This window comes from Passer montanus, unplaced genomic scaffold, assembly GCF_014805655.1.
Source record: "Passer montanus isolate IOZ18808 unplaced genomic scaffold, ASM1480565v1 scaffold13, whole genome shotgun sequence".
NCBI classification, from domain to species: Eukaryota; Metazoa; Chordata; class Aves; order Passeriformes; family Passeridae; genus Passer; species Passer montanus.
In genome coordinates, this window is record NW_024359832.1 from 3,280,799 (window position 1) to 3,305,545 (window position 24,747).

Genomic DNA, 24,747 nt, shown 5'->3' on the forward strand with positions numbered 1-24,747 from the left:
GAATTACTTATTGCCAGAAGGAATGCATTGACTCAGCCTATTTCCATCGCAGCACATTTAAAGGGGAGAAGGAGGAAAGTAGTCAATGAAATAAAGTTTTGACTACACAGAGACTTCATAAAATGATAATGTATGAATAAACATCTCTGCTTATCTCAACGTATGAAGTTTTATAGCAGCATACAACTGATTGCACTAGCAAGGCTTATTTCCATAGTGAGAAGGAAGAAAGATGGGGGAACAGCTGTGCAAAAAGATCCTGACCCTGAGTAAGGACTAATCCCATCACCAATTACTGAATATCGCTATAAAGGTGGGGGGGAACAATCTGAATCCTAATATTAGTTAATCCTTTTGTTTGATAGCATATAATAATTACTATCACCTTTCCTATGTTTCAGTCAGTGCAAAATGAACTACAAAAAATTCATCACGTGTTTTAATATCATGCTGAAATTATGACTAGGCAGTCTATTCAATTTAGTCCTAATAACTAACTATAACTGTCATGTTCAACAAACAGCAAATAGGAATTAGATTGTTCATAAACACAGTAAAATTCTGCCTGTGCCTACTACTAATAAAAACCTTATTCCCTCTACCAACTAGAATCTAATGCAAAATAGCCTGTGGCAATATATAATTCTTACTCAACTGGCACATGGTCTTCCTAGAAACTTTTTTTAAAGCATACACATGAACAGCCAATTAAGTACAGTAAGGTCTCTAAATATGAGCACAATTCCTAGAAATTTACTGAGGCAGACCACTGGCCAGACAGCTTCAGTCCATAACTATTCCACTTCATTGTTTTCCACTGAATCACTGTTTTTGTTATGCCACACAAAATGAAGAAAAGGTTCTTCCTTCATATTTAGAGGTTTTTTGTCCTAATGCACTCAGATTTCAATATGCTACTGCACATGGCACTTTCTTCCCCCATCATTATTCACACTTCTTGCAAGTCAGAGAGATGGGATGATATGGAAAGGATTTAAAATATGCATATATCAAATTCCTTCCTTCTCAATGGAGACTCCAGGAAATAGACACTCAATAGCAAAACATTTCTGTGCACTGAAACACTGAACAGAGTTTAGGCAGCACAATTTGAGCAATGCTGAGCAAACATGCAGTTTGAGATAAGCGCACAGTGCATGTTTATCCACACTACTTGCTGCTCTTGAAGTGCTCTCTGTGCTGTGACATTCCCTGTCACAACTGCTGTATGCTGAACACATGTTGTTACATTTACTTCTGATCAATGGAACTGGACTACTTGGTTTCTTCAAAACTTACTCTTCCTATTTTTAATCTGAACATGCCAAGCAGTTGGATCTTGGCACGCAGACCAATCACTTTACTGATAGTTTGAATCTACAGCTCTTCAAGAAAATTTTGTATTTAGCTCTTCTTAAAAGCAACCATGTGCTGATAGTGCCACTAAGTACAAAAGCATGACACAGAATTCAAAAGCAGGTAGCTCCTACATGGAAGTCACCCTCCAATTTCTAGAGCTTTGTACAATCTATGTGGTACAGGACCCAAACACGGAGATTTCCCATCACTAACACTTTAGACAATACCTTATCCTTGGGGAACACACATCTTACCATATCTTCTAGTGTTTTAAGGTGAAATATTAACTACCTTTCATATTTTAAAAAAGTACTTTATGCAGAATGGCATGGAGAATCAGTTGTAAATGAAGATTCAAATTGTTAAAACTGCTATTTAATTCAGTCTGTCTTCAAAACCAATTTGGATTGTTCACCACACTGCAGCTAAAAGTTAAAATGCCAATGTCTTCATGTTTACAGTTGTACCTCTAAACACATCATATCTGTCTTCCCTCTCTTCTGTAAGCAAGCAAACACAATTTGGCTATAAAACTGTAAGAGGAATTGTCATTTCAGAAATTTACTGGATTCCTAGCTCATTTTTGAATGCCAGCAACCATAGCAAGTTCAGTATTGCAGCCACAGCAAATGTGCAAGTAAATTATGGACCGCAAATCTTTGACAAGGAGCAAAGTAGTGACCTCGGGTGGCAAGCCAGCATCCTTGCAAAGGTAAGCTCATGCAAAACTAGCAGGTGTATGAGGAAGCTTCAAATCCCAAGACCCAGAAATCATTGCCAAGGGAAAACAAAAATTTGCTGCAATTTAACAGTGCTTTGTGCAAAGTGACAAAATATAAAACCAATAAAACAAAAAGTATACAAGAAAAAGGACACAATTCTGGAAATCTTTATACAATGTACAGTTTTGCAGAAAATTTTTTAATCCAGACTAAGCAAAGATACTTACTCATTGACTTCACACACAAACCGTTTTACGATTGTCAATAGCAAGACTCTGACAAACATCTGTAAGAGCAGGGAAACTGTAAAAGCTAGAAATCTGGCCTTTATTAATGATATTTAACTTACATTTAAATGTAAGTTGGTCTAGAGTGGTTCACATTTAGGGAAGTTGTCTATGAAAGAAAAGCAAATTTACCTAGTAATTCTTAATGCATCCACAAGTTGAAAAAGAAATATAAACACAATCAGACCACTTTGGTTCCTGCAATGAAGTAACTGACTAAATATTGAATACTGAGACTTCTGTTGTCTGATTTTTCCAGAAAGTTTAACCATGAATATACTTTTAATTCTGGAAATAGCTTTCCAGCTAAGTTGCTCTCTATGCTCTTCCCTTCCCAGTTCACTAAATTCTAAAGCACCAAATAAAATCTGTAGATTTTTACTACAAATATTTTTGTCTTTTTTCAGCTCATTTTGATAATTCTTCCTATCACTGAAATAGCTGCAGACCAGCTGCCCAACTGCTCCGAGTGCTTTATACTTTGATAAGGCTGCCTAAGAGGTAACAGTTGTGCATTTGAGCTACACAAATGTCCTTTCAGCTGCAAGTCCCACCTTCCGAGTGTCTGCAAAAGGTGGAAGAAGAGGGCCAAGGCGCTGGAGTAACTTATACGAACAATGGTAAAGTCACACTAATTCTGTCTACTACAGCATCACACCTGGGACTGACTGTCCACACAACCCTTACATCTGCTCTGAGTCTGTACAAAGACAGAAACCTTGGATTCTCTATTCCCTATTCTGTATTTAACTGTACTTGGTAGCTTTAACACATTGTTTTGAAAATTTTAACACAACCAACTAGGTATGCCACTATGCCTTCACTGTTCTATAGGTAAAATGCCCCTAGTTAAATTCACAAACATTATTTTTACATTTCCTGTCAATTATTTAGATTACTGATGAACCTTTATCACAGAATTTTTACAGTTCAAAGCTCTACACATAAAAATATTCATAATGTGTTCTTCTCTTGAAAATGTCACACAAGGTTATTAAATTCAGAACCTTGTTTTAAAATAAATGGTCAGGAAACATTTAAACAACAGGAACTGGCAATATTGACATATAGAGAAACACTGAATATTTAATTTTCATTTGCTTTGCCTTCTTTAAGGTCACCATTTTAAGGAGATTAGTGAGAATAGCAGCATTTTCATATCAGCAGTTAACTTCTGGAGAAACTAGGAAAGCAGGAGTCCAGCAATGGGCTAATATGTTTTATGAGACAGAGGTCCATCCAAACCTTTTCTAGGAAGTAACTGACACTTAAAGTAAATAAAATTGCCAACTGGATATATAATCCATATGCCAAAAAACAAAGAAGAAGGAAAGAAACTGCAGAACTGCAGACATGGGTTAACTTAAAGGCTTAAACTGAAATGAACACTTTCAGGTCATGTTTCACTAGTTAGGAAAAAAAAAACAAAAAACCAAAACAATAAACACCATCTAGGTGTTTTTTCAGAGCCTAGAAATAAAACCATTTTGGACATGCCCAAATACTGTATTTATAATTCTTCATATTACTTCTACATACACTTTTAGGAAACTATGAATGACACCTTAATAAGAAACCAGACTTTGAGTATTTTGTGTACCATAAAAACAGATTCACAAAAGTCTGATTAAAAATCAAGACTAGCATCTCCAGTGTGGCACGCAATGTTTTGCTGTGCTCTAAATACCATCACTTAACTCTGAAATTTACACTGAAGTAGTACCAAAGGTACTTACTGGCTGAGGCCTGAGGTTGAATTCGAGGTATTCCTCCATTTGGCACTTGGAAGTTTGAGTCACTTCTGCTGTTTTTCACAGACTCAGCTTGGATGTTAGATGTCCTGGACAGGTTTGGAAGACTACGCCTTAGTTTTTCTGTATGAAATAATACAAAGATACAGCGTAGTCTGTAGTCTGATGTTGGACAAAGGTCAGGTTGTGAACCTGTAGCTGACACCCAAATCTAAGTAACACAAAATGTTAGCCATATAAAACTACATTGCAATTTAAATCCATTTGTATTTTGTTGCATTACTTCTTCTCAAATCTATCACATACAAAATATTTACTTATCTAAAGAATAAGAATGTCTATTTTTTACCTATGATGAAAAAAGTCAAGCATATTGTGTTTTGAAATTGAAACATATCTGGATTGTGATTCTCTGGGTTTTATTGTACTATTATCAAAGTGGAACAGACAAACCTAATTTGCAGTTTTGCACAGTTTTCAAATTATTTACCTAGAAGGTTATTTGTAACAAAACGCTTGCCTGAAGAGTAAAAACAACATAAATGTTTGAGTAAATTTTTGAGACTGCCTTGTCCCATATCAGTCCATTATACTATAAATAACAGACTCCCACTTGGTAAGGACTTCTTCATACACAGCATTCAAAATTATTGAAGTGTCCAGTTATGCTTCATCTTTCACATATGACTTGACTTATCTACTCAGCTAATACTTCAGGGGCCTTCTAGTATATGAACCACTGTTCACAGACTATGAAAAGATGCCATTAAGTACTTCTCAAGTCTAATGACATTCTGTGTATCTCCAACCCATGCAGAGCTGGGTTGATGACATACTTTGGATAGAAGACTGAAGATGCCTTGACAGGATGAATGGCCAACCTGATTCTGCAGAGGGATGCAGGGAAGAAGTAGGTTAACCATACACAAGCACTAAAGGTGAAAACAAAACTAAGTCTTTACTGGCTGAATATTCCAATAAGTGTACTCTCTTCACTTCGCAGTTTGCATTCTTGGTACTGCGCTTGGTACATTGTTGAACCCTGTCAACCAAATTTCCCTCCAGCCATTCTAGACAAATAATATTAAAAAAATACAACAAAAAAACCAAAAGAGTAAACCTGAACAACTTTTTTGGCTGCTGCTGTATCGTCTCTGGAATATCCAAGCAATGCTCAACTGCACAAAAACCACTGCAAGATAACTCCTTGGAAGTGTTTCAGAAACGCACGATCACACACTCTATTTTGATCCCTCTGGTATGTGGTAGCTTTTTGTACCATTCCTCTCATAGGATATTTTTACTGCAGCTCATCTACCACGCATTAAGACTTTCATTTTTAGAAATGAAAGGGAAAGGAATTCTCAATTAAGTTACAACAGAATTGATTAGCTTTTGTGTTGCACATTTTCTTAGATACTTAAAATTTCCCCAAACCACTATTACTAGTAAGGGCAGTTCTTAATATCTAAATGTGTATTCTTTCTAAATTTAAAATCTTACTTGTGGGATAAAAAATACTTTTGTTGAAATGGGAACATGCTTGCAAAATTTCATCCCAGTAAAAGGGGTTTCTGCTAGATTGCTACTAGGAAAAAGTACATTCAAGAAGAAAAGTTGTTATATTATTTTGTTCTATGCCAATATAGTATAACTGCATTGAATTTACTCCAAGCTTTATTTATTACGCAGTTTTCACAGCTTTGAGATATGTAAAATATCCAACAAATGCATGAGGTAAGTACTAACTATTAAGTACTATTTTTAAGACTGTGTTCATGATTGAAAATTTCAGAGTCCTGTGCAACCAGAAAGCATTCAGCTGCTTCACAGGCTATAGGTGTGCATAAATGGCCATGTTACTCTTATCTGACCACAGTTACTTTCCTCTGCATTTTGTCCAGTCATCTGCAAAGCCTAACTCTACTAGTAAATGAGTTTTCCTGCTTTATTTGAGTGCATTTGCCTGCCAAATATAGACCTTGGTCACTACGAAACTCAATTATACTCATTAACTAGATAACATCTAAAATAAATATAAGCCTATCAACTCATCTGACTGTAAGGTTGCCCCAGCAGACTTAAGCTTTGCTTGCTCTGTGTTTTCTTCAGCAATTCAAAGATCAAACCACAATGTTACACAGGCACATAGTTTTAGGACTGCACACTCCTTTATACAGAAACTACACAACTGCTCCTGTAATGAACTTCAAACAGTTTTTTACCTTCACTTTTGACATTACTAGTTTGCAAGTCTGTAGGATGGCCTTGAAGGGAAAGACGAGGTTGCTGTAAACGGCTAATCATAGGCTGTGGTGACACTCTACTGTACTCTATGCTTCGAGCAGGTGATCGGGAGCGAGGCGAATTTCTTGGAGATTGTTTTGGTGAAGGCCAGGGAGAACTGCGAGGTGATGGTGAGAACCTGCTGACAGCAGGGTGCACCGTGTGATGTGTGCCATCTTCCTCATCTTCTAAGCTCTGTGCATCAAGCTCCTGGTCGCTGAAGGTGCCTCGCCGCGTGGAGTTGCAAGAGGAGCCAGAACTACGCCGAGAAGCTGTGGCTGCGTACTCTTGCCGCAGGCCTGGCAACAACAAGAGCATTGTTTACTTGCTTCCAGCCCACAAGTGGTTCAAACTAGAGACAGTGCACACAGATATCTGCACAGTTCTCAAACTCAAATTTGGCTCACCTTAACTCCTGATATTGGAGGCATTAAATAAATTCTCATTAGTACCAAAAAGTTATCTAGCAGCTAATAATGACTTGAATTAGGTGAGCTCATTCCTTTTCCTAGTAAAGCAATCATCAGTATAGATGTTTGTGTATGTACTTGTTCATCTCTTCTCCAAGGCTGCAAATAGCAACACAGGCTACATCATAATTTTGGTATCAAGTAACATCCTACAACAATTACAGCAGCTACAATGAAACGTCTCTTGCAATGTGTTAGTGAATCTAACCAAAAAAGCAACACAATAAGCTACTCCTAGAGAAACTGGAGGTGTTAGATCAGTGGTCTCTGAAGTGTGGTGCCCACAACCCTGGGAATATGCAAACTAATCCACTGCCATAAAGCAAGAAAATTCTGAACAACTAGTGTTTTTAAAATGGCATTTATCTTGTCTTTATCTCATACTTTTAAAAATTATAATTGTGTGTATTTTTGTGTATGCTACACATTAGAGTAATATATGTCTATAATTTATTAAAAGGACATTTATTAGGCATTTGGTTTTGGTTTTTTCACTGATAAGGATACACAATAAAATACTCTGGAGACCACCTAGTTAGACAACTGAAATTATTACCACTTTCTGCAAATTCAGAGGGACAAATGTCTCAACTAAAGCTGTAATTAAAGACAGACATCTATATAGGAACTTTTCTTAATAATTCTTTGCCATATTGACTTTACATTTCAGCGATTTAAATCTCCTGAGCACCAATCTCCTGAGAAGAATAGTGGCAGGCAGCAGACCATTCTAACAATCATCCGTAGTTTAAGCATTGATGTGAACAAGACTGGATTACATCAGGAAAGCACCCATCTCCTGAGAAGAATAGTGGCAGGCAGCAGACCATTCTAACAATCATCCTTTTAGCAAATACTGTACCTTACAAATTGATACTCTCCAGCATTGTCTTGTCCATTGTTCCTAAAGAAAACTTCTGCACAGTAACTTCCTTTCTTTAGCCTGGAGGCTGAAGTCCTTAAACAGCTTTCTTGGGCAAACTACATTTGTACATCCATAGTAGAAGTTATACCGCTTTTCCATGCTTACTAAATAAGTACTACTGCAGTTATTAGAAAAAAAACCAACTCAACAGCTCTATTTGATTTCAGGAAAAAAACCCACTTACTTTCTTCTTGCATTCGTGCTAAAATTTGCACATCTGTAACATCATTTAACTTGTAATTAGACCCAATAGAGTCTTCATCCATCTCCGATGCACTTAATTCACTGTCCAGAGAAGACTGTGGACTTAGTGGAGGATTTCTATCTCCTGAAATTTTAAGATGACCTATGGAAGGAAAATAAATAACAGGAATTGTTGTAACAAAAAAAACCCAAAACACACCCCCCCCCAAAAAAACAACAACAAAGCAAAAAAAAAAAAAAAAAAAAAAAAACACCCCAAAAAAAAAAAAACCCAAAGGCAAGCTGCATTTCCTTTCCTAGTAAAATTCACCAGTCTGAAGAAATTGCTACTGAGACATTGATCCATTGATCTGACAAACCATTTGAAACGTTTGATTATTATTGCTTAACTGGAACGTATGCTTCTTCCTTATATTATATTGTTCACATCTCAGAGGTATTGATGGATACACTGCTTACCAAATGTTTCAGTTAGTAAACCATAGGATAGTTGAAAAGACTTCCCAACTACCAACCCCTAACCTTTGAACACATACCATGGAACTTGCACCCCTGTCAATTACAGGGTCAGTTCCAGAAGCCACTTGGAACTCCACAGAATGAACTCCGGTGTTTTGGTCTAACTGCTGATCACATACATCAGTAATTTTTGGGACACAGACACCCAAAGAAAACATTTTACATGTTTCTCATGCCAGAGAGCAAGCAAAAATCCTTTCCTCAAAAGCTTAAAATGTGTGATGCACACATCCTACAAAATGCTGGAAAGTTCTGGAGTCTTTCTTACTCTAGTTCGATACAAATGTTGTCTATCTGAGCATATTTGTGAAGGAAGAGGAGGAAAAAAGGAGAAGACCAGACACACAGTGACTTACCTGAGGTACCAGGAGGTATGAGCTGTTTCACTAAAGCAGATTTCACTGGTGTTGAGGAGGGAGAGTTGAAGCCACTGCTGTAGGGGCTACCGGTATTTGGACTGTAGGAGCTCGCGTAACTGACCGCACTGAAAGGGCTGCTGTACAAACTCTGTCTCTTGAGAGCTGCAGGAAAGAGGGGAAAAGGGATCAGTTATACTGAGTGAATTGATGAAAAACAAATACAATACTATATTATGTCTTCATTGTGATTTAATTACTCTGAAATTCAAGTAGAAAACTTCAGTCACCAGAAAGTTTTTCCACTGCTTTCTTCACTCCTATATACAACCATAATGTGAAAAGAGTGGCAGAAGATAGTGACAAGTGTTTTCCAATCAGAAGTCAGATCTAAGATCACTACAGCTGATGTCTTTGAGATGTCCAGTGTAGGTGCTGGGAAGCTGGAAAGCAGTAGTAGCTCAGTTACACCAACATACACCCTATACATAACTACATACAAACCAGAGCACACCAGGAAGTCACGTTCTCAGAACTCTCAGACCTGTCTGAATCACACAATACTTCAACAGTAACTCCAAAACTGGCACCACACAACTAAGCAGTATCACCCACAAAATTGCCCTAAGCACATGCTAAGATGAAAAGGCATTATGCGAGGCAAATGTTTCTGTAGAGATTTGCGAGTACCGTGAACCTACCAGACTAAAGCAAATGGACTATTTCCTACTGTTAGCCTTCTGTTCTAATAACTTGGGATTTTTTGACCATAGGCTTCAGCCTTATATGCACTATAAGATCTAAATTGGGTACTTTCCTCTGCCATTTATTGTAAATGTTTCAATGTTGATGTATTTTCAGATTAATTTTAAACACTGGTGAACACTACCAGTGGTGGACAGTATGATACTGAAATTTTGCTGGTTGCTGGGTATCTTATTTTTTTAGTTACTTGACTATCATGTTCAAAAGTTTACATTTTAAATGTAACAGAAAATGGAATTTCAGCTACAGGGTAGTGGGATCCAAAACATATTTTGACACTTTTGCTACAAATCAGTTCCTTCACTGCTTGAAGTATATTAATGCAGAAATGTATATAAGGACAAATTAAACTACAAAATGTTAAGATGAAAAGCTGGAAATGCCAACTTGATGTTATGAAAACCCAGATAACATTTAGTTGCAGCTCACCCAGCAGCTGAAAGTAAGCTATTAAAAAATATAGTGTGACATTTCTCTTAGTGAAAAGGGGCTTCAATGAGTGCAGTAAGAATAAGGCTACTGATAGCAGTGGACAGAAAAAAAAAAGAAGGAAAGGAACCCAAATTTCCTCACTAAAAGTCATTGTTGCCTTGACATTAGAAGCCAAAACAGACTACAGTCACATGAAATGCTACTTTCAACAGCCAAGCCCAGCAAAGCTTCGGCTTCTCCCTTTTGCTCTTGGTCACTACCTCAGTTGTCCAGTGCAAACACTGGTGGGGCTGCACTATTATCTGACTTACTAAAGTAGATTTAAGTTAAAAAATATCAGGAGTATTTTAACTGATTGCATCACTTAATCAGCTTTTAATAAGAATGTCCCCCAGAAAAAACATAGCATCCAACCTAGCCAATGGCAGAATACAGCACAGAGGCAAAAGCAGCAGCAATTAAAGCTGACTTTGCAGCAAATTCCTAAAATTGCATCTCGTGTAAAGATCCTTAACAAACCATTTAATATTACCAGTGTTTTAGTTGGAATGAAAAGACAGTTATAGATGAAGGGTGGAAAGTTTATATTCCAGCTTCCACTGCAAGTCTTAAACAACATGCGTTAATTTCAGCAAGTTGTGAATTCACTAAATTTTAGGCAAGTATTCATGAGGTGTCTTCAGTTTATTTTGAGTGTCAGAAGGGAAAACCTCCATTTGATTACAAAGCTCAGTAAACAAAGCCAGTAATTACAACTCACTCTGTTCTGGGTGATTATGATGAGGCCTTTGATATCAACTTCTAGCATTCACAAAGGAACCCCCAAGCATCTATTCCAATTGAATCTTTGTTCTCATGCCAAAAAGAAAAAAACTACTTTTCATCTCTTGCCGAAAAACGTCATTAAAAATCCCTAAAACGTAAGTCTGCACAACAGTTCTTTCTTTTGTATTTATTACACAGACAAGTATTTTAAAATACTAACCACACATTAGAAAACAATTCTACTACTGTAATAGTCTTCAAAACAGGCTCTTTGTATACACCCATAATGATACAAAGTATTTGATCATACACATTCATTTTTTGGATGAAACTTAGCGCGATTTTGCTACATGTAAGAAGTTTGCTCCTGTATGTGGTGAGACTTGATACACACAGTAGTTTTCATCATAGCTAATGTGAACCTTCATCAACACAGTACATTTTCCCAGACAAAAAAAATCTGGATTCAAATCCACTTAACGGACCAGAATTCCTAAAGGTTTTCCAACAGGGATTTAGTGACTCAGGACTGCTATTTTTACAAATAGAGATATGGTCTTTATTAGGAGTGTCAGACAAAACTAGCAAGACAGATAATTTTAGCATTAAAATGATCCTAACATTAGACACTAGCTTACAAAAGATTACACATTAGCTTTCAAAACGCCAGAAGGGAGGGTTGATAATCAGCAAGTTTATTTTAAAGTAAATTTTCTTTTATAACATTCAAAAACAGTATGCAGCATCTAATTCCTTTTAGTTATATTTTTGCTGAAATGGTAATGGACTTCTCTTTTGCTGTAGAAAATAGGAAAATTTGAGTGCAGAATATACCTAAAGTTCCCTCTAGTCTGAACACACTTCCAACACTGAGCATGACTTGCTCTGCAATTGCAAACCTGACTGCTGACAAGGCACTGTGCATCAGTAACTGCCAGCAATAGCATCGAGCTGAGAGCTCTTCTTCCCTCCTCTGTAATGCAATGAAAAATACGATGGAAGAAAAAAATGAGAAATACAAGAGAGCATTTGAGACTGAAAAACTAGAAAATGATATTAAGATTAGAAAGACCTAACAACAGGATCTAACAATGTAAAAAGAGTCAATGCACAAGAAGCATCAGCAAGGATTCAGGAAAGAAAGTTACAGCCATGTGAAATGCCTTACCCATGGAGAATGGAACCAGAATCTATGTACTGAACTAGTAACTGAAGCTAGTAACAGATTAAGTAATGGCTCCATGAGACAGAAGCACTATGCAAAATGTAAGTTACACAATACTCCTGAAGTTGAGAATAGGAAATACACACAAAGTTACAAGAAATACTACATGTCTTCTCCAGTGGAGCTCCCTGCTACCCTTATTCTTAAAGGAGACTGGTTGCTCTGAAAGACAATTTTCTGTTTTGTTGGAAATTCATTTTTACATGCAATCTGCTCCAACCAGCATGTACCCATCTTTTCTACCATTAGTATTTCCACCAATTTATACAATAAATTAATTGTGTTATTCTTACAAGTACCACTGCCAGAAGCAGATTCACAGATCTACGGAAAACAAAAAAAAGAGAAAACACATCGTTGGAATGTTAAAACTTTCAAACGTATCCATTTCAGAGAGAAGTTTCCTGCCATTCTGCTTCAGCTATGAATTTTTAAAGATACCCTGTGGGTAGCAGAATTAGTGGTACTTCCGGAAGACTTCTACTCAGTTCTGAAAAAAGTTAAACCACAAACAGAATTATGTCAATCACCTACTATCCATTCATAAATACTCAGCAGTATTCAGATTCCCAAACCTGTATCATCCTTCATAAATCCCTGTGATGTGAGTGCTTTTTGTTGTTCAGAATCTCAGTTTTTGCCTGTCTCTAGTCATATATCATGTTAAGTGTTCAGGTAAATTTTTAATAGGCATTTGTGCAGGCAGCATAAAAAATCACAAGAAATAGGGAAATATTCAGGGTGACTCGTACTGAAGGCATTTCCACCACTATGCCCACAATTTTCATAAGATTAAAGAATGGATTCAAATTTTATTAAGAACAGTTTCAGTACAAACCAGAATAAACACTGAATTGCTCCAGAAAACAATACAAGGACAGGAAAGAAGTTACAGTCAAATAAACTCAGCACAAAGTTTACATATAACCATGGAAAGGAGGTGGCCATTGGAACCACTCCTGGAACTGTGTGTTCATACACTCTTAGTTCAAGTCCAACTATTCTGCTAATTCCTGAAGATAACAGTTTAACATGTAGCAGGAGCAGACTACAAAAAGGTGGAAAAGGAGGAGAATAGCTATTAATAGCAAGAAAGTAAGTTTTCTCAGCATAATTAAAAAAATAGGTTCCAACAAAGAAACAAAACAAAGCAACAAATCAGATGGACAGAGAATTCTAATCAGACCTTCAGCATTTTGCTGCTGGTTTGACATAAAAAAATCTGGTAATAGAAGGATAGAGAATGCAGACTTTCATTCTCACAGCATCAAACACTCTCCAGTTTTGAATATAACCAATGAATTAGTATTAAGGAAGAATCATAAACTCTGGATTTTTTTGAAATCTGACTGTAACTAGATCTCAAGTTACTGGGGATGGGAGGAGAAGAAATCATTATCATCTCCCCAAAATATTCAAAAACTTAAGCCTCCATTTCTTTAGATGAAGTAAAATATGTAATCTTGCAGAAAACCAAGTTTCATGCTAACATACTGACAAGCACCTAACGATTATGATATCTTAATATATTTAAAAATATATTATTAAATATATTTTAAATTCTTCTATTAAAAAAATATGAGAAAACCTTTGAGTTAAAAACATTGTTTTTTCCTGAAAATATCAGACCAAACTATGCAGGTATTACAAAGCTCTGAAATCATGACTCATCATCTAATGCCTTCTTCAGTTTCATTCATGTGAGTAAAATGAGTAGAATGATTGACTTTGTAAACCATAACAAAAGCTGAAAGCTTTAGACACAAGTAACTGACAGAACTCACAACCATTAGCTAATTTTGATGTGCTTCAGAATAAATACATAGAACCCAGTGGTTTCAGTGTGCAGAAACTCACCTGACATTGTCTGTTCCAGCTTGTGGATCAGTGACTTCTTAGCACATTCAACATCAGGACTTGGGTAATCCAATACCTGTCTGCACCAAACTAATGGACTAACATTTTTTTTCAGTGGATTCTGTTTCTTCTTTGGAGATGTATATAACCTGGAAAAGAGAGGAAAAAATAATTTATGAGGACAGACAAAATGAGCATAAGATCAGACGTGCAACAGAACACCACAGAGTATGCTATTTCTGTTTTTATACTCTGTCTACACTGAAGTACAATCCCAAAAGATAAAGAAAGCACAGATTTGACCCTAAAATTAACTATTTTGGATAGAGTATAAGAGTGATGACACATGGCTACCAAGGACTTCAGACACATTACATATATGGACAATTTCACTGTCACATTAACACACAAATGAGGATTAATCTTTTCAGATTCGCCTGAAAGAAATAAAACACTATGCAATAGAGAACTCTTGTTTTCCTAAGCAAAGGAAGCAATAAGCATCTTAATAGCCAAGGAGTAGTGTTAAAGTACACAAAACACAACTACTGTTTCAGTATCCTTGAACAATAAACAAGTTTTGTTTATTATTTCTATCCTAGCACCTGATCTTTTCATTCTCTTTGAACACAGAACAAAGGAACTATCTCTGTCCTAAGGAGGTATACAGTCAAGCATTACCAACAAGGAAAAAGAGATAATGCACACAGGAGAGTAGAGAGAAACAACGAGATCATATTGTTTTGCCAGATATACTGAAACCTTTGTCTGTCCGCATCTCCATTCACTTACTTTAACATCAACATTCCATGACTGAAGGAAGTCCAGTTTAAAAACTCTAGAAATTTAACTGAAAACTTCTCCCTCAACAGAGAGATCAAAGGAAAAGTCGTAACCAATCACACATTCAAAACAGGGAACTTTAAGCCTTACTTTGGACCAGAACTAAACTTGGAAATGTGGTTCAGCAAAAGACAAAAGTGAATTACAAGACATAACTCTTAACTACAGATTATGCAAGTGTAGAATCAGCTAAACAAGTGTTCTTCTAGGGTAATGACAGACTTCATGTTCCAAGTGAATAGGATTGTATGCCACACAGCATCACTTAGGAACATCTGACAGTCTAATCAGACATGCTTCTGTACAAAATATACAGCAAAAATTGTTCTTTATGCCAATGACATTAGCAACACAGAAGTTATTTCCCACAACTTTCTCTCTACAAGATTCTCATCTCTCCTCTGTAATTCTAGAACTTGAACTGTTTGTGTTATAATAGCTTTTACAGATTTTTTGTAATTACTACCATTAAATTCACTTCTTACAAAAGCTTATGTTTATAAAACCACCACTCACTGATTTTTATTAAGAGAGAGCTCCAAAACACTCTTCCCTCTAACAATGAAATTAGCAAGTTATACTTGCAGATCCAGGTGAGAAAATATTTGTCAGCTGCCAGGTTTGAAAATAAAAATGAAGCTGTTTGTAATAAAAATAGTCACTGACGCTTACTGTATTTCAAGGGGTTTATACTTTGGCTAAAATCATGCTGTCTGTCATAACTGCTTTTGTAGAAATGCCTACAATTGGGCACTCAGCCCAAAAGAAAAGCTAGAAGCCCTTCATGTATTTATAGCCCTGAAGATCCTTGAAAAGCACAAGAGTCACTCAATTTTCACAGTTGTGTAAACAATGATGCCACTTTCTGTAATTTCTATGACATCTCCATACTGTTAAAAGTAATGTTTAGCATTTATTATCTCTCTAACATTTTGAATTTACTATCTTTCTAGTACTTGCCTGTACTCCTTTCTGTCCTAAGGTACGTTTACACAATACAAAGAGGCATCAAAGGCAACAAGGCCAGCTTTTTGCCCAGTACAGGCCAGACTCACTCCTGGTTCTCTGGATAACTGACATGCCTTGCTGTGTTTGAGAATCTCCATGCACATTCAGTTTACAGTAGCAGCCAGTATAAAAGGCAAGAAATTAAAGTGCATGTCCTCTTTGAGGAACACACAAAAGGGGTACCTTCAACAAACCTCCAAGACTGTTCTAATCAAAACTCTACCTGATATTTTAAGCTTCAACACATTCTTCTCAGGAATTCCCAACTGTTCCATTTGTTTCACAAGTAGTTCATTTACTGAAGCAATCCAGGCTCGCACCCTCTTTTCCACCTCCTTTTCTAACCAAATATATATTGCATATTTCCCCCATCTCTTCCCAGTCAACTGTTTTCCTTTATCAACCTTTGTTTCGTAACTTGAACTTCAAGGAAAGACAGAACTTGACAAGATACATATTTCATGCAACTCCACTACAACACACACATGTACACTGATGCAGAGACAAAACAGCTCTTTCAGGGCAGTTTCTTTATAATTATGTAATTATAAAGTCTCACTATAAAGCGGTGATCTTAATATTCCACCTAACAAAGAACAGCAAATCTCAGGTCTTGAGACTGACTTAATTCTACTTGCTTTACCTAACTTGGATTTTACAAAAACCAGAAGGACCAAGGCCAAGGCTAAGAATCAGAGTGATGCCTCTATTACCTCTTCCTCTTTTCCTGACATCAGAAAAAGAACAGATACGTGGAGCATGTAGAAGTAACTTCACACAGCTAAGTGGTCTTCTTTGTCAAACTGTTTGACCCAAATCATATAGGTCCTCTTTAGCTAAGGAACCTTCCAGAACAGATCCCATTTGTACCTCTCAATGCATTCTACAGCAACACAACAGCACTAATTGGCAGTACAGCAACTTCAAGACAGAAGATTACCAGAATAACTTCATACATCTTTAACCACTGTAAATCAACTCTCAAAACAGGAAGTTAAAAATGACTGAAGAAGCTGACAACTTACAGTTGCCACCCATACTACAAATGTTAACACACCAGAAACATATACTCCAATCTCTCCAAAACAGAGTAAAGACTCTACAACTCAGTGACATCAGGTAAAGCAGAACAAAATGGTGTATTAAAAGCTGCTCAGGAGCTTTGATCTACTTTGAAACAACACTAACAAGACCAGACACTATGACTCTGCTGCAGCCATTAATATTCCCTTCCTTTGGCTCTTACTAGTCAGCCACACCACAGCAGCAGCAACCTGAGGCTGAAAGCAGCCAGGGGCTCTACTGATTAGTTCCAGGAAGATGCAGCACAGAAAAGGAGAGAGCTTCTGCAGGAAGACTCCTGTGATTACAAGCAATATGATGTCAGCCAAATGGGGCAAGCTGCAGCATGTTGCACTGGGACACAGATGACTCAGAAAAGGCTCTGAAGAAAGAGGACACAGCACTGCAGTAGGAGTGGCATATCTGTGTACAGATTACCTCACCTGAGGAACACCTCCCAGTGCATTAAAATACAAGAGGCTAGTTGCCACAAGCATGAAACAAGAAGCCAAAATTCTAACTCAGAAAAAAATGAAGTGTCTTTTTGTATCAAAATCCTTCCACTACAAGAGCGAGGGAAAACATGAAGATGAACATGAAGTCACAAATCTTAATTAGGAAGATGGCAAGTGGAAGGAATCTGAAGTTAGAGCTCATTTATTTTAGCTACATTAGGTTTAAGCCAAAACTGGAAGGTACAATAAAGGAAATTAAATGGGAGCACACAAAACATGATGCATGCAAAAGCAAGATTAAAAACCTGAAGACATGGTGAGGAGAAAAAGCTGAAATCCAAGGACAAATCAATAAGAAATGCCCCTAAAATACAAGAAGGAAATTTCACAGTGAAAAGCTACTGAAAATACATAAATCAGGAGACGATAATACTGGACAGTCTTGGAAACAGATAATTTAGAACACAACAGTGTCAATCTAAGCTATTTTAAGACAATTTAAAAGTTTCAGGAAAACCTATCTGAAGTGACTTAAGCATGTTAAAATTTAAGACAGATTTTGAATGGACAGGTAAAGATCTGAAAAGTATCTCTGGCTGAAAGACAAATCAATGAAAAAATTAATTTACATCCCTGCACTTACGTGGCCCACAGATTTCCTTTCCTTCTCCCTACCCCACAATACTCCCATGCTACAGCTGTGGCTGACTGAGATACACATTGCTTAGCCTGCAATTATTAGTTTTCAGCTCTACTTCACAGAATACTTCTAGTTCCAAGAGATTGCACAAACTACAGCAAACTCCAGTCTATGAATATAAACTCCAAGATATGAATACTACAAAAAGGCTTTGACAGTTTCATTAAATCTTCATATTACAATGGCACATCTCACTTTACATAATGTGATTTTTAAGTAGAATTAAGAATATCCAAGAGGTTGCAAAGTGCAATTTGGAACACAACTATCTTTCTGTGCCCAACAATTAACGATAGTTAGCCATGCCCTGGCTCGTTGCTGGAAATTACTGCCATTATTCATTTCCTCATCCAGAAGAACACGTTTGTATTGGAAAAGGACATTGTAGAATGGGAAAAGGGCCATCAAAACCACCATCATGTAGCTTCTCTAGAATTATTACACAAGTTGTACAGCTGTCCATTACTTGAGAAACTTTTCATAAGAAATTTGTTAGCGCATATGTGCTCAAACATAGCTTTGTTCATATTTACATTGAAGGGAGAAAAGTTGAGAAGTTGTGTGTCCTAATAAATGTGTTCCAAAATAAAATTCTGTTTAATGACTATGCCTGAGAGCTCTACCAACAACCACAAGTAGCAGAAATGTGAATCATGCTTAAACAAGACATAATTATGTAGTAAATTTCAGGAATATGATTAGGACAGTAAAGGAAACCCATATCAAAGATTTCATTGTATCTAAATATCAAGCACATGTAAAAGCTATAATTATTAAAAAAAAAAGTCAGAAATAGTTCTTCCTCCGGATTCTTCCTCCAGTCCTCTAATATCTGCTTCACAACAAACATGGATATCTCAAAGACAATAATCAAAGTGAGTATTATTAAATGTTACCTGTTGTTTTTCATTATAGCACTGACAACTTCCATAACCCTTGCTTTTCCTACATGCTTCTTTTCATATTATCTTCCTAGTTTGTGAAGATGTTATCAAATTGACTTTTTATCTGCCACAAAATGAAAAGCAGCAATTTCTCTTTTACATACACCGTGAAACAGAAATTGATCAGAATCTGTCTGGCTTCCAAGGGGCCTAAACCACATTAATACAATAAAATTTAACAGTTGAACGGGAAATGCTGCAATGTAATTTCAGCAATGGGATTTCATTCAGGTGGAGCTCTAGCCTAAAATAGTCACAGCATACTTTACCAGCTCACTATGGCAAACCAGGATTCCAAAACAATGCTGGTGCTCAAGGGACATCAGCAATATGAGACAGAAGAGAATCACTACAGACATTAGTGTATCTGAAACAGGCCCTTGGCCAACTAACATTAATGGATGGCTAGAACGGAAACTTGCACTATTATAAACAGGTGCAAATTAGAAATAGCTGCTGAACAAGACTGAGTATAAAGCCAAAGTATGTGCCTTCCATTTTAACTAGTCAGGACACACAACCAATCGAAGCTCTTAAAAAACACTGAAACTATTACTTTTAGCTATTCAGTTAGCAAAAAAACCACCAATAATTTAATTTTAAATACATAATAATTGCCTTTTATTTGTAAATGAGGTCAGTAAACTGTCAGCTATTTTAACCCTACCAGGGAGACTTTTATGCTGATATGAGAACGTGGGTGCTAGGCTAGTTTTTATAGCACTGTCATTTAAAGAGGACACAACTGTTCTGAAGTTTGCTGAGCAATGACATGTACAAAATAGATACACAGCAAGCTCTATACTCTCTTATGCACATGCTGTAAGTAAATTTTGAAGAAAAGCACTGCATGCTTTGCTCACATTTAAAACAAGACTTCTCAAAGAGCTTAGGCTGAGTGACCATGCAACAAGTTACCACAAAGGAAGTTACAGTGGGTTCACAGCACAGTAAGTAATCTACAGTAATTGCCCACGTGTGCACACTTATCCTGCAATAAACTCAAGACCCAATAAATTCTTTTTTAAAAGCAGCATGGCAAGCCATGCTGCACACTGTTATCCACATAACACATCCACACCCAACCTTACCCAGCAAGTCAGGCAAGGAAGTGCACACCACTTCTCCGAGGATTTCTCCACTCTGGTCACCCCTCCTGCCCTATTGTCTGTTCCATTAATTAGTAGGGAAAGACTCGTTCAGATAGAACTTGAAAAAAATTAAATTTGATGCAATCTGGTTCAAGAGCAGCTAAATAGGAACACCCATAGAGTAGATTATGAAAGCTGCTGATAAATGGAGGAAATAATCAGCAGGCCTAAAGCAAAGTCCCCATGGGTCTGTGCAGAGCTGTACAGTGTGCAAGTACAGATGTGCCCATCTGCAACCTTCAGGACCTCACCAGGAAGAAAGTTTCAGCACATTAAACGGCATCCAGAAGCATACGGACAAGGAACTCAACTAAATTCACTGAAATATTTTTAATAATCTACCACATAATTTGAAGATTGTCTGATGCAAAAATGTTTAAAACTTGAAGTGAATCTGGACTGAAGTAATCACAAAGAAAAACAATCAAGCAAAAATATAAACAATCCCAAAAATCACTAATACTGTAAGGATGTTTTAACAGCTAATGCTGCTTTTAAAACAGCAGCATCAAAGTTCCTTTGCTTTGATAGTTGCACCTTCTCCTTACTTTTTCACTTTACACTTTTCTTCTGCATACTTATCTAAATGCATTTTAAAAGCTAAAAATAAATTGATGGGCTCTACAATGTAGATTTAAACAAACATGTCACATTCTAGTATCAATTTCAATTATAGTATCAAGTGTTCTGTCTGAAATTCACAGCCACTAATCTCATGTGAGCATTAAATGTAAAACAACAGCATTTTAACAGTTAAGAAAACTATTTATTCTGCCATGACAAGACTACAGACAATTTCATAATGGGGTATCAAAATATCTGTATTATACAAAACTGAAAGGAACGGCAATAACCAGCACACTTTACCACCTATTACTGCCCACAGCCAAGGTCCTTTTGAAATCAAAGTAAGGACAAATCTTCACTTCTCTATGTAGACAAGCAAAACAGGCAAGATTAATCATTTTTTTATGAAAAAACCAGTAATTTAAATTTAGTTTGTTTCCATAAGAGGTGTCCTCAGCTGCTAAGAAGTGTTGGATTTGGACAGTGTAATAATCCCATATTTTAAACAGGGTTTTGGGTTAGGCAGTAGTGATCCAATCCATTTGAACCTCAAAGAGTTGATATGAGACTGAAATTTCACTGAATATATTTACCTTTTCAGTTGATTAATTATTTGATTAGTGACCTTGCATAACCAAGGCGTCAGGAGCAAGATCTTTATGAAACTTTCTTTTCATAGTTTAAGGGAAATCCACTTATTCACACCAAACCCTCCTATCTTCACAGGCTTGTTTCTGTTAGATTGCAGCACTAGCCCTCTGAAAATGTCAAATTTCATTAAGAGAAATAACCTCTATGAATCAAATTCATGAATACACAGGCATCTTACCTTCATGGGAAAATAAAGGGAGTTGGACTTTTTAGTGTCTCAACAGTCAAAACAGAAGATGTTTAGCAATTCCAAGAGCTTGATTTCCATTTTTATCAAGCACTTTGGAACAAAAAGTCATCAATCTAGCCAAGCTATGTTTATCATTAATTGCATATTAAACCACAGCAGAAAAATACTTTTTTTAATAACTACATACTCATATTTTGTGATATGTATGACAATTAGTAAATTTTTACAATTGATTTTTTTGTTTCATGCATTTGTGTCTCAGTCAGTGTCCCATGCCTGAGATTTAAAATTAGTAGCTAAAACACTTCAGCATTATAGTTGCCAAAATATTAGTAAAAGAATGAAGATGTACAAAAGACTACCTATACGTTTTGCAGCCTTTTGAGCACCAGAACTTGCACAGAAACATGAGGGTGACACAGTAACTGGCAGCCAAACACCTGACACCAGCAAGGGCAGTGCTCAGCGAACCGTGTGGCTGTCCCGAGTGCCCAGAACTGCGTCAACACAAACACAGCGCTAACGCCACCACTGTCACCACACACTCTATCGGCACATTCACTGTCACTTAACACACTCACTATGTTACCCTTGATTTAGCATGAGTGTATAAAACAGATCTATTGTCACTAGAATTCCTGACATTTACATATTTGGCCATCCCACTCCAAACTTGCTGTGCAAATTTACCAGATTCTATTTCCATCAAGGGCTGTAGGCCCTTGTAGATTACAAGGCATACAGTGAGAAATAAGAGTAGCTGCCTTGCACAGATTCATCTTCTGGGAGATGATGCCTTGTGTTAATTTAGTGCTGGATGAGAATAAACTTATGCTCTCATACTTCTCCAGTGGACCAGGCTGAATGTCAGGCAAATGACTTCTCCAGGGAAGTGCACACACTTGTCTCCTCCCTGAGCAACTAAAACATTGCTCATGCATGGAATCAATCCAGCACTTTTAAAGGCGTTCCTAACTCTGAAAGACATTTTTGTTTGTTTTGTAAATTTGGCTGCATGTTTGTTTCCAGAGACCTTTGTAGATGGACCACAATCAGTCCTGCATCAAGACAGTTTGCTTGTGTTACACTTTTTGTCCCTGTACATGCTTCCCTTGCATTTCTCTGGTGTAGACACGGTGCTCCTCCCCACTATTTCTCCTGCAGCTCTGAGGCTGCCCCTCAACAACTGTCATAGGGAGCTTCAAAACGACAGCTGGAGACAGCAAGTCTTCTTGATTCTCAGTGGAAGCTCATTCAAGTATAATAATGACAAGGCAAACAGCCACCTGCAGCTGTTTCTGCTGGAGCAGCAGGGTCCATTTATAACGAAGAACCACCTAAGGGAAACCGTGATCCTACATCATTAGCAATAAATTAGAACGCCTAAGGGCAACACGTTTATGAGATGAAAAAGTGTTACATTTGCTGCCTTTACAGCTGAAAGAAATCGAGGCATTAAAGGTGCCTGATGCATGTCTGAAGTCTAACAGTACCCGTGGGCTAATTCTGAACTACCCTAGAAATGCCCCACAAGTTTCTCAAGGCCTCCCCACCGCCTGCACGCCCGAGAACACTGAGGGCAGATTCTGCGGCAGCACTGGAGCCCCTCGGTGTCCGAGTGCCCCGAAGTACCGCTCGCACCGCGGCCCAGCAGCAGCGCAGCGCCGCGGCCTCCAGGGAGCTCTATCGCCGTGCGGGAAAGCCAAACACCCTTCCCCGGCAGATTCGGTACGTCTGGCACAGCTCATTAAGCCCTTCACCCAGCCCAGAGGGCGAGGCTGCCTCCGCACACAAAGCCCCGAGCCCCCCTCCGAAGCCAGGCACACGCCTGGAGACAGCCCCTTTCCACCGGGCACGGCGGGAGGAGGGGGACGCGGAGCCCTGCCCGCCGCCTCACCAACCCGCCCCCGCCCCATCCCCACCCCGGCCGCCTCCTCACCAGCCGGTCTCGTCCTCATGGAAGCCGGCCAGCCGCTCCAGCTCCTCCGGCCTGAGCACCGCCGCGTCGTCCAGGAGGCCGTTGCCGCCGCTGCCCCCATCGCCGCCGCTGGGCTCCTCGGAGACCGAATGCCGGGCGGCGGCCCTGGGGCTGAGACAGCGGCTGTCGGGCGACGGGGAGGCGGCGGGGGGCGGCGAGGAGGGCCCGGCGCTCGGCAGGCGCTTGGGGCTGACGGGGGCGGCGGGCAGGGCGCCGTGGCGGCTGCGAAGCTGTTCGTTCTGCTTCTCTAGCTTCTTCACCAGTTCCTGAAGCTTCCGCACCTCCGCGTCCGCGTTCACGCCCGAGCCCACATCCTCCATGGCGGCCGCCGGCAGAGCGGCGGCTGCGTGGGGAGAGGCGGCCGTGCCGCCCCGACTACGCGGCCGGGCGGCCGGCGGCGGGGCAGGGCCGGGGCGGGGCGCAGGACGCACATCCGCCGCCTCCGTGTCACCGCCTCCCGGCTCTGCGCCGGAACCGCCGGACGAGCCACCGCCTTCTTTCTGGGCGGCACGGAACGGAGCGGCAGGGCGGAGCGGCGGTGCGCGGCCCCGGCAGCGCGAGGAGGCTGTGACGCAGCCCCGCTCGGGGCCGTTCGAGGGCTCTTGGGGCAGGCTCGCTCCTGAGGGAGGGGCCCTGCCTGGCCTCCTGTGTCTTGGGCACCACAGGAGTCGCGTGGGAAGCCCCAACACCTTCCAAAACCGTTCAAAACCTCTCAAGAATACAAGGCTGCCTATGGTCCAAGGCCTAGGTGAAAGTGTTGGGCCTGCTGTGTATGACAGAAGTTTGAACTGAACATCCTTCGAGTCTACATTTTGTATAAATAGATGGATGTTCTTCTAAAAGTTGTGGTGATTTTGCCTTCCATAGCAAAACTTACGCATCTAGGTTTAAGGAATTAGTGGGTCTTGGGGGTTTGTCGCAGAATCACAGAATGCACGATGTGGGAAGGGACCGCAGTCGTTGATCTGGTGCAGCCTTGCTGCTCAAGCAGGGTCATACTAGAGCTCAGGGCACAGGATTGTGTTTACTGGGCAATGTGTTCCAGTAAAGAAGCTATTAATATTCAGGTGGAATTTCTTGTGCATTGCTTTCTGCCCATTGCCTCCTGTCCTGTTTCTTGGGATATTTTGTGTCTTGTGACAAATTGTCTCCAAATTTCATCAGCTGGCATCGTGGGGATGCTCTGTCCCCCTTCCCTGAGCCACAGAGAGACAGTGTCCTTAGTGTCATCCATTCTCGATTGTTTCCTCTTCCCAAGTTCCGTGTACTCACCAG

The 24,747-nt window shown here is 38.9% G+C and overlaps 1 protein-coding gene across 6 annotated transcripts in view; it reads right to left on the minus strand.

Annotated features, from left to right (window-relative positions):
- Window positions 1-23,921, minus strand: part of SLAIN2 (SLAIN motif family member 2) — a 34,379-nt gene extending 10,458 nt beyond the window's left edge. For 2 of the 6 annotated variants that reach the window (XM_039698746.1, XM_039698747.1), the window contains exons 1-7: window positions 23,434-23,918; window positions 13,924-14,072; window positions 8,880-9,044; window positions 7,985-8,146; window positions 6,345-6,704; window positions 4,105-4,242; window positions 2,309-2,367 (exon numbers count right to left, since the gene is read on the minus strand). In XM_039698746.1, the coding sequence (XP_039554680.1) occupies window positions 2,318-2,367; window positions 4,105-4,242; window positions 6,345-6,704; window positions 7,985-8,146; window positions 8,880-9,044; window positions 13,924-14,072; window positions 23,434-23,792 (1,383 nt within the window). In that variant the 5' untranslated portion in view covers window positions 23,793-23,918 and the 3' untranslated portion in view covers window positions 2,309-2,317. Of the gene's footprint in view, window positions 1-2,308; window positions 2,385-4,104; window positions 4,243-6,344; window positions 6,705-7,984; window positions 8,147-8,879; window positions 9,045-13,923; window positions 14,073-23,433 lie in introns of all 6 variants that reach the window. The other 4 variants (XM_039698744.1, XM_039698745.1, XM_039698742.1 and 1 more) reach the window with 4 other exon arrangements.
- Window positions 23,922-24,747: the final 826 nt, after the last annotated feature.